Below are 9994 nucleotides of genomic sequence, written 5' to 3'. Positions count from 1 at the left end.
CCGCCGAGGGGATGCCCAAAGCGGGAAGTGGGGCGGGAGGACGGAGTTGGGACGTTGAGGAGGGGAGCCCCGGCTGAGGGTGGGGGACGGGGAGAGGCTCGGCTTCGGTGGGTAAAGGTTTGGCTGTCTCCAGGGCTAGGTGAACCCGTGGAGATGGGGGTGGGGCCCCAGAACGCGTCAACCTCTGAGTGCGAGGCCCCAGTCTGGGAAGCGGAGCGGGAGGCTCCCCTGCCGACCGGAGATCCCACTCTGAAAGCCCCAACAATAGTGAGGACTCCGCCTCCTCGCTCCTCCCTGTCTCCTGGCTAGTGGGGGATTGCCTCGGTGCTCTCTGTCTTTTCATTCCCACCGCACTCCTGTGTCCCGAGACTCAGACTCGACCAGAGCTGAGAGGTGAGCAGCTGTGACGCTGCGGGTTAGGGGGTGGGCAGAATGTAAATGGCATTGTGGGGTGCTTCCAGGGACTCCCCATTTGGGGTCCAGGGTGCAGGCTTGACTGTTCTGTGCCCCTTACCCAGAAGGCAAAAGATTTGCGGTTTAAAGGTCTGCCCTTACCTGGAAGAGGGTATGGGAAAGTCTTACCTGGTGGCTGCCCTGGGGCACACTCTAGCCCTGGCTTGGGTGTCTTGACCGGCTGGCAGAGCCAGGATATTCGTGTGTGAGGTGGGGAGGTGGGGTGCGGGGAGGGGGAGGAGTGGGAAAGAGCTACCAGCAAGAAAGTGATTAACAGAACTGAGTTGCTGCAGGCTCTTGTTTGAAGCTGGTTATGAAACCACATCAGGGGCTGGTGCAAGAAGCCACCTGCCAGCTACAGCGGCAGAACTTTTCAGCCTCAGCTGTTGTAGACTCACTTTACTCTGCCAGTCTCTTCTCCCCATCCCCTTCTGGGAGAGAGGTCAATTGGCTATTTTACTCATGGAAACGATAGGTTTCACACAAAAGTCTCAGTAGTACTTCCTGGCTGCCAGTCTTTTTCTCAGTTTTTCAATCTCTTCTGCCTCCTTTTGCGGGGGTGGGGGGGGTCTTTTGGGATTTTTTGCTCTCAGGGCATTTAGTCTTCAGGCTTCAGAAAGAAGCTTCCCAGGGCAGCAGCTAGGACCTGGGGTCTAGCTCCTTCCTAGACCCATCAGGCTGGGCAGGATGCCCTGTGACAGCCAGAAATGGGTGTAGAGTCTTGTGGTCTGGGATTCAACAAGGCTCTTGGCACTGCTGAAGAAAATACTAGGGAGGGCTAGAGATCTTTCTCCACTCACACCCCTGTAGGTCTGGGTTAGGGAAAGGGGCGGCAGCAGTTTCTGGTCAGATTTGGGGAACTCTTCCCCTCCCCTTAGTAGTAAGTTCTGCTAAACCCTCACTTTCTAGGCAGACACCCTCTCACCCCCCACCCCCACCCCATGGAGGATTTTGCATAGTAGGTGTCCCAGGGGCTGTGTTAGGGTAACTGAAATCCCAAGGCCTGGGGAAGGTAAACAACCAAGACAGCTCTAGTTTTCTAGTTCCTTGGGTTTCTGTGAGGCCCAATTATCCAGCCTAATGGGCTGGGCTGATAGGCCCCAGGAGCATCACTTCTTCCAGGATGCACCCCAGGCCAGCCCACTATGTTTGTATGTTGGGAAGGTGTGTTGTGGGCCACATTTCCCTGGGGGTCTCTAAGCTTGGCACTGTCTGAGAAAAGGAAACTTTCTCCCATTATTCTGGAAGTAGGGAATTGACCCTTGGGAATTCTAGCTCCTGTGCAGGCCCAACTGGAATCCTGGCTAGAGATAAATAGTAACTGAGTCTGAGGGGTTGGCTGCAGTGGGATGATGGAGGTGGCCTCTGGGCACTCCCAGGATACCCTCATCTGGGACCCTTTCTGCATCCCCGGGAAAGATAGGGCTGTTACCACGGTGATGACCTTAAGGTCTTCCTCAGGCAGGGCCCTCCCTCCTCTAGGGAGGTGAGCCAATGCACAGGCGCCATCTGTTCCCATTTCCAGCTGGTCACAAGGCCCTCAGGGATCTGGGGACAGTGAAGCTCTGGACAAGGGACTGCTCATTCCCGTCCCTACCTTCACCACTTCTCTCTGCCCACTCTGGGTTGCTGCCACTATTGTTTCCTGGGCATCGAGGGCAGCCCTCCTGGTTTCTCCAGCTGCAGGGCTTCTACCATTGGAGCTGGGCAGGGAAAGGCATGGTATTAACTTACGCCTGGAAACAGGTGCTGAGAAAAGGAGACTGAGGTGGGGGTGGAGGGGGCAGAGAAGAAAGGGGGCAGAAGGGAGGCCAGAGGTGTGGTTTTGTGTCCTAGGTGTAAGTCTGGGAGCGGTGTGTTGATGTGGGTTCCAGCTACCAACGGGAGCTGTAGATGTTGGCCACGTTGCCTCTCCTTGCCTTTCCTATAGTGGGGCAAAGGGCCCTTCTGCCCTGGTGGCTGGGCAGCAGAGTGGGTGGCATCACAAGGGCTAGTCTGAGTGGCTGCCAAATGGATAAAACATCTGGATGTGTTGTATTGTGTCACCAAGTTAAAGCCTCCAGGTCTGGGCAAAGGTTGTCCCTAGTCTGTTGTTTCCTCCTTTGTTCCCTCCCTCCCTCTTTTTACATCATCATTGAGTGAGGGTAAGGGGAGGCCCAGGATTGGAGAATTAGGGGAGGTGGGTGGAAGCAATGACCGAAAAAGCTTTCTTCTACTGCAGCCTGTGCCCACATGCCCCACCTTTTACTCCCTCTTATAGGAAGGACTTGTGAGTAGGAGATGTCCTAGAGCAGGCCCTCAGGGGTTATGCTGAGTGGGAGCTCTCACAGGGCAGCCTCTGTGTGTGTCGTCATTCCCCCCCACCCCCACCCCCGGGCTTTGTGGATGGTAGGCCCTCATAGGAATGCTGTGGGGGATAGATTTGGGGGCTGGGCATTGATTTCTTTGCTCTGGGGCTGGATGCCTCTTGATGACCTATCTTACCAGGCATCCCGGTACCTGCAGGGGCATTGTCCTGACAGGTGAGGCAGCCTAATGTTTATCCCAGCCCGGAGGTGAGAAATGAATAGAGAAAATCTCATGGACTTTCTCCTGCCTCCTTGCTTGAGAATCAAAACTGTAGAACTGTGTGGAGTTCTCGGAGAGAGAGGAGTCTGCAGGGAAGGTGGCGTGACCTGTCTCACCTGTGCTGCTTGTTTGCAGAACAGCGTCGGAGAGGGGCGGCAGGATGAACGTGGGTACAGCGCACAGCGAGGTGAACCCCAACACGCGGGTGATGAACAGCCGTGGCATCTGGCTCTCCTATGTGCTGGCCATCGGGCTTCTCCACGTGGTGCTGCTCAGCATCCCCTTCGTGAGCGTCCCCGTCGTCTGGACCCTCACCAACCTCATCCACAACATGGTGAGGGCCTGTCTTCTGCCCAACCTGGCCATGTGACTGCTCTTTGGCAGGGCTGAGGGGTACGAGGAGCCCGCCAGATATGGGCCAGATGTCAGGGTGACATATTGACAACATCTGTCACCAGAGCCTAGACCCAGCTCTCATCCCTGCCTCATTCCCTCTTTTGGATTCCAGTCCCATGTGCTCTGATAAAAGGAGTGCAGTCCGCAGCTTTGTCCACATCTCCAGGATGGGGTGGCTTGTGGGCCAGGAAGGTGGGCCACTGAGAGCTGAACCAAGAGCCCCAAAGAGTCCCCAGGACCCAGGAGTCCTGGTGCTTAGCCCGGTTCAGACATGCCCCTTTCCCAAGTCAGGATCTCAAACTATCTTCCACTCTTGCTTTTCTCTGCTCCCTTACCGCCTGCTACCTTGTACCCGTTTGGTGGGCAAGCAAGGGCCTAGTCCCTTCCCATCTTCTTGCCAAGAGCACCCCACTCCCAGCTGGCACAGGGAGGGTACACCTGGGCTGGAGGGAGCAGGCATTGCCAGGCCCATTCTGCAACTAACTCTTCCCCTTGTGTGTTCTCATGCCAGGCCTTCCCTCTCACTCACTGGGTCCCCTTAGTCTTCTCCTGCTGGGCTCCCAGCTATTCCATCCTGACCTACAGCCCACATCTCCCTGCCCCGCAGAGGGAGGCTCCAGGGATGGAGAAGCTGAGCTGGAGGGCCTTTCCCTTTCTAACGAAGGCCACTTCCTCCAGGGCATGTACATCTTCCTACACACAGTGAAGGGGACACCCTTCGAAACCCCGGACCAGGGCAAGGCGAGGTTGCTGACCCACTGGGAGCAGATGGACTACGGGGTCCAGTTTACAGCCTCTCGGAAGTTCTTGACCATCACACCTATCGTGCTGTGAGTGTTTTGGGTAGAGGAGGGCCCCAGCAGGCAGGACAAAGCCTGGGGGCCGTGGGGCCCAGCCAGCTCTGGCCCAGGGGTAGGAATGAGCAGGGGAAGGGAGGTTGGAGTATCCCTGAATCTTACACTGGGCTCACTCATGCCTGGGCCTCCCTGGCCCTGTCTTCCCTCAAGTGGGCTTTTTTCCTGCCAGTGAGGTGGGCCCACAGGCCTGGGGTGAAGCGAGGGGCTTGGTGGAAGTGGCCTCTTTCATCTGGGAGGTCTCACTACCCTACTTCTGGTCTAGAGGCCTCTCCCATAATTCCCTGGCTGCTTTGTTCTGCCTTTCCCCACCCAGGGAGTGAGGGAAGAAGGGGTCCTCCAAAGGCTTACACCTCTGCCCAACCTTCCCACCCAGGTACTTCCTCACCAGCTTCTACACGAAGTACGACCAGATCCATTTCGTTCTCAACACTGTGTCCTTAATGAGCGTGCTCATCCCCAAGCTGCCCCAGCTCCATGGAGTCCGGATTTTTGGAATCAATAAGTACTGAAGATGCGGCACTCCCCTGCCCAGGATGGCAGGGGTGAGGTAGAAGGCCTGTGCTGCGATGCTGAAGACAGACGGAGCCTCGGGACACTGCCAGAGATGGGGGCTGAGCCTCTAGGCCCTAGATACCCCCTCGCTTCCCCAGTAGCTTATAGTGGGGTTGGGGTGGGCCTCCCCGAGGCTCAGACCCCTTCCATTTTTTAAAAATTTTTTCCTTTTGCCTTTTGAGTAGAGACTCCGTGGGTGGTCCTGGAATGGGCTGGGCTCCCAGGCTGAACATGGACCCATGAGGCTGGTGCAACAGGCTAGGGAAACCCCCTGCTCACTTGCTCACCCTCAGGTGGCCAAAGCACTTTAACCCCTGTGAGGGGAGCAGAAGGGACGGTACAACTTATAGATTGTTTCACTTTAATTCTTAAGTCTTTAGGGTGGCAGTGTGCTTGTATACACACGAGCAGGCGTGTGCCGACGCTTCATCCCTCTGGGCACACAACTGTTTAATTCAAGTCTGATGCATTTGGCAGATTCCCTGCAACCCACCCTGGGTACTGGGTGGGGCTGGGGAGGGTGAGGAGAGGGTTGATGGGGCTGGGTGTGGATGCCCTGGTCCCAGAGGTGCGGAGCCAGGGCCAATGCCATCCAGGCCCTGGTGGAGTTCGGTGGAGGGGAGGAGAGATGGTGAGTTGAGATTTAGAAGAATAGGACCACGTAGCAGCAGAGATTGATGGGAGGGAGGGAGGGAGGGCTGGGGACGGAGCTAGCTCCAACCTCGTCCTTTGGGGATGTGGGCAGGGAGGGGAGTAGACTTGGAAGAGTAATTTACCTGCAGAATGGTGGTGGTAGTAGGGAAGGGAGGTAGCTGTGGGTTTGGAGCTTTTTGGGTTGGTGTGAGGGGATGGAGATGGACGGAGGAGTCCCCTGAGTTGCAGTCTTCCCAGGTCCAATTTGACACTGCCTTCTGCAGTGGTGTGAGAGGTGTGGGAAACTGGGACAGAAATGATGGATCCTGGGGTCCCTCACCTTGTAGCCTGCTCACGCAGATGGCACTGGGGCAGGGCCCCCCTTGTGTGGCATGCACATGTGGGGTATGAGGCCACTCCCACCTGGGTTGGTGGGCTGCTTAAACAGGACAGTGGAAGGAGCGAAGAGTGGCCTGCAGACGCTGCCCTGTCAGCGTGTGAGGCAAAGAGAGGTGGGGCTGGAGCCTGAGCACAGGCCTGGAGAGGGGCCTTCGACCTCTCTCCCCACTCCGATGGGGTCTCTGTTACTTCGAAAAGCTGTGGGTGCCTGTGCCCTCTCCCAGGGGCCTGAGGGAGGAGGGGAGGTCACTGACCCTGTTTTCTGTCTCCTAGCGCCGCAGCCGCCAGCCCGTGTTATCATAGGGAACTTTCACCTCAAAATCTTTGTAAGCAAAGTGTGAATAGGATTTTTACTCCCTTTGTACAGTATTCTGAGAGATGCAAATAAAGGGCAGTGTGTTCCTGTTTCCCCCGTCTGGCCTCTGTTTCCTGGAGGGCCCTGGGTGTGGGGGGTGGTTCCTGCCAAGGGCAGGGGTGGGGGTATCAGGTGGGAAGGACTCAGACTGTAGGTCTTTGTTCTGCCCCAACTTGGGGGTAAGGGGTCCTGTGGAGGAAGTTGGCGGAGGCAGCAGCAGGCCAGGGAACAGACTTCTCTGTGGGTACCTTTGCCTGGCCGCTCCTCTGTCAGGTCTTGCGCCTCTGCCTCCACAGGCTGGCTGGGCCTTGGCAGGGGTCCCGAGGGCTGCCCTGTCCTTGCTTCCCTCTGAATCCCCTGTTCCTTCCCCCATTCCTCACTCCTTCCCCGAGGTCTTAATTCCCCCAGTCACTCCTGCCCTGGGAGGGCTGTACTTCCCCCTGGCTTTTCTGTCTCCAGAGGAATCTTCACTCTTCTCTCTGCTGTAAGCATGAGTGGGAGGGGAAGGGGTAACCCCTCTAGGCAGGGACGGATTATCCAATAAGTACTTTTATGATATGGTGAAAATATGGACTTTTATGATATGGTGAAAACCAGGTGAAATTGTGCACTACAGATCAGTAATTAAGCACAATTAAGCCCGTGCGTACCTTGCTTACTGTAAGCCAGCGCATACCGTGCTTACTGGGTAATCTACCCCTTTCCCCAGGATTTATTGAGGCTCACAAAGAAAGGATCGGGGACCGGAAGAGTCATGTAGTGAAGGAACCCTTATCTTCTGAGGGCACAGGCCTTGGAGTGTACAATATCTGTAGTATCTGTACAGTGTCATTCTGTGCAGTATCATCTGCTACTCCTGGGACAGTCTTAGGCAGAAGTGGGGAGCTGCCCCCAGCAGCCTGGGCTCCTCTCTGGCCCTGGACCAGCATCACAATGTCCTTGGAGTGGGTGTCCAGAAGAGTAGGGGCTTTGCCCAAGTCCAGGGTCCCAGGGTGCGGCCCTGACAGTACTGGGAGGAGAAGTGCAGCCACCTGAACTCCGTCGTGGGGCTGGGGTGTTGTAGGAGCTTCCACAGACCTGCAAGAGTGCAGCCAGGGTGAGGGGCTGGGCCACATCCACAATAATCTGAGTTCAAAGCCCGGCTCTATGACTTCATAGCTTTGTGACCTTGTCAAGTTATTTTACTTCTCTGAGCTTCAGTTTCCTCCTCTGTAGTACAAAAATGATCGTTCCAGTTAGGGCTGTTGTGAGGATTAGCACACTGCCTGCGTGTGTGGTTGCTGTTGGCTGCCTTTGAGTTGCCCCCTGCCTGATGGCAAGCCCATGCACAACGGGATCGAATTGAATCGATCAATGGAGTTTTTAAACCACCACTGCCCCCTTACACGTTAACCATAATATTTTACAATTGTTACCGCCACCTCCATCATCATTATCATTATCACCATCATCATCATCATCCTGTCCTAAAATGTTATTTCACAACTGAGGGAGGCAGAGGCCAGAAGACAGACTAGGCTGTGGTTATCTGAGGAGTGATGGGTGGGGCCAGAGGCTTCTCCCTGGCGAAGGAAGTGGGTGGAGGGGATAGGTCCCATCAGATAAAGAGGGTCAGCATCTCCCTGAGAGGGTCCATGGGAGTGTGTGTGGCAGGGGGAAGAAGGCTGAGTCTTCCCTACTGGCCCATCCTGTTTACTACAGGTGTTAGCTGCTGTTGTTCTCTGAACCTTCAGTATTCCCCCCCTTAGTGTGGCATTTGGGTACCTGGTTTCAGCCAGGTTACTTCCTTAATAAAAGGAGCCCTGGTGGCACAATGATTAAGTGCTTGGCTGCTAACCAAAAGGGTGGTGGTTTGAACACACCCAGTGGCTACACAGGAGAAAGAGCTGGTGGTTCGCTCTTGTAGACTCCAAACCCAAACCAAACCTGTTACTGTCGAGTTGATTCCGACTCATAGCGACCCCTTAGAAAACCCTACAGGGCAGTTCTACTCTGTCACGTGGAGTCAGTATGAGTCGAAAATCGACAGCACCTAAGAACAACAACAACAACACCACTTCTAATATCCCTTGTACAGCCACAGCCTTTGCCTCCTGGCACTTGGTTGATAGCCACCTGTACTCCATTTTTCTACTCCAAAATCACTGAATTTCATGGCCCAGTATGACTTGTTTTGTACCATTCTCTGGCCCAGACTCACCTAGAATATATCAGCACCTCCTACCTGTTCCCTGGGTACAAGGGGCAAGAAGGAAGTCCGATCTCTGACCTCATCTATCTCCAACCCAGCCATCGTTTGGCTTATCTAAAGGCCTGGGAGGTGGGGCACCTAGCCCCAACCAGCCTTCCCTGAAGTGCTCAACCTGGAGAACTTACGATTCCCTTAGTATAGCTTCCTGAGGCACAGTAGCCAGGAATCCCGCAGAGATCTGACGGAGGGGGATTCTCACAACCTCCACTTCTGGTGAGTGGCTGAGGGGAGGCCAGGGAGCCCAGGGAGGAGGTGGGTAGGCCCTGAGATGGGCCTGTGGGCCATGGGCACTGCCTTTCCAGACACCCAGAAGAATTTCCAGTTTGGGAGTGCTTTGAGAGTCAGCCACCATGATGAGGGGCAGGGACAGAGAAGGGACCAGTAAGGGGATAGGTGCCTGGGCCAGGCAGTAGGGATTTAGAGGAAGGATGGGGAAGTGGAGCCTAGGAGGATTATGAGGTGAGGCCCAGCACCAGGAGGGAAGCAAAGGAGCCTGAAGTAGGGAAACAAGATTTCAAGAGGAAGAAGTCACAGTTATTAGTGGAAGGGAGGAGAGCAAGAAGTATTTGGAGGTGAAAGAGCCTGAGAGATCCACTGGGGTGGGGACAAAGAACTGCTGCAGAATAGAAACAGAAAAGGACCAGCAGAGTCAGATTGTTTGGGCTGTGGGTCTGTGGTGGGTCTGGTAGGGGCAAGGAAGATAGAGAGGTACAGGGGCCAGGAGTAGACCAGGAGAGGGTGAAGGGGAGAGGATGAGGGGAGATGTTCCTGGTCAGGCTTTGGGATTTATTTTACTTTACCAAGGGCAACGGGACCCTTTAGAAGATGACCAGAAACTGAGTAGAAAGAACCTGTGGAAGCTACCCAGTGTGCCCAGTTCCAAGCTGCTTTTGTACTCTGTCCTTTTTGTTTTATTCCCTTCTGATTATCACCACTACTATTAATTATCACTAATTTATCACCATCTCTTCTGTGTGGGGTTAAACCCATCCAACTGTCTTGGAGAATACAGCTGGGATAGGGTGGAGGGAGGGGGCCTGGGAATCAGAGGCAAGGGAAGAAATAAGCAATTGCGGTTGGCAATAGGAGGTCTGGCAGCCATGTCCCTCATCTCTTCCTGGTTCCTCTGTTCATCCAAATTGCTGAAAGTCTGGCGGGGGGATGGTGGGCCTTCCCACCCCTCAGGCCCCACTGAGCAAGGGAGTAACTCTGCTGTGGGAGATGCAGAAAACGGGCCTCACTCTCCCTGCCTGGGGTGATCACCACAATCTTTCCTCCAGATGGGTTCCATAAGGGTCAGAGGAGAGGGGAATCTGTGATGTCCACCCTTCCTTAGTGTGTTTTGACCGCCTCGCCTTCTAGAAGCAGGAAAGGCAAATTATCCCCCCGGTCCTGGTTTTCCTGGGACCTTTTGGCTCTTCTTTGACCCCAGGCAGCCAAAAGTGGAAGATTTAAAAACCCTGAGCCCCTATCACCCCCCGCCCCCCGCCCACTGAAATTGACTTCCTTTTCCCAGTTGATCCAGGCACA

The 9994-nt window shown here is 55.1% G+C and overlaps 1 protein-coding gene across 1 annotated transcript; it reads left to right on the top strand.

The window, feature by feature from the left end:
* The first annotated feature begins 3157 nt into the window (after window positions 1-3157).
* Window positions 3158-6247, top strand: ORMDL3 (ORMDL sphingolipid biosynthesis regulator 3). Its single transcript, XM_004378049.2, has 3 exons — window positions 3158-3355; window positions 4096-4247; window positions 4648-6247. Exons 1-3 carry the CDS (start codon window positions 3182-3184, stop codon window positions 4781-4783), a joined length of 462 nt encoding a protein of 153 aa, XP_004378106.1. The 5' UTR covers window positions 3158-3181; the 3' UTR covers window positions 4784-6247.
* Window positions 6248-9994: the final 3747 nt, after the last annotated feature.

The sequence above is a fragment of the Trichechus manatus genome, unplaced genomic scaffold (genome assembly GCF_000243295.1).
Source record: "Trichechus manatus latirostris isolate Lorelei unplaced genomic scaffold, TriManLat1.0 scaffold00054, whole genome shotgun sequence".
NCBI classification, from domain to species: Eukaryota; Metazoa; Chordata; class Mammalia; order Sirenia; family Trichechidae; genus Trichechus; species Trichechus manatus.
This window is presented reverse-complemented; position numbering and strand designations above follow the sequence as displayed.

Bases quoted from the DNA above. Each gene is read 5' to 3' on its own strand.
- ORMDL3 (XM_004378049.2), top strand. From the start codon at position 3,182: ATGAACGTGGGTACAGCGCACAGCGAGGTGAACCCCAACACGCGGGTG. The intron at 3,356-4,095 runs GTGAGGGCCTGT...CACTTCCTCCAG, and splicing joins CCAACCTCATCCACAACATG to GGCATGTACATCTTCCTACA. The intron at 4,248-4,647 runs GTGAGTGTTTTG...CTTCCCACCCAG, and splicing joins ACCATCACACCTATCGTGCT to GTACTTCCTCACCAGCTTCT.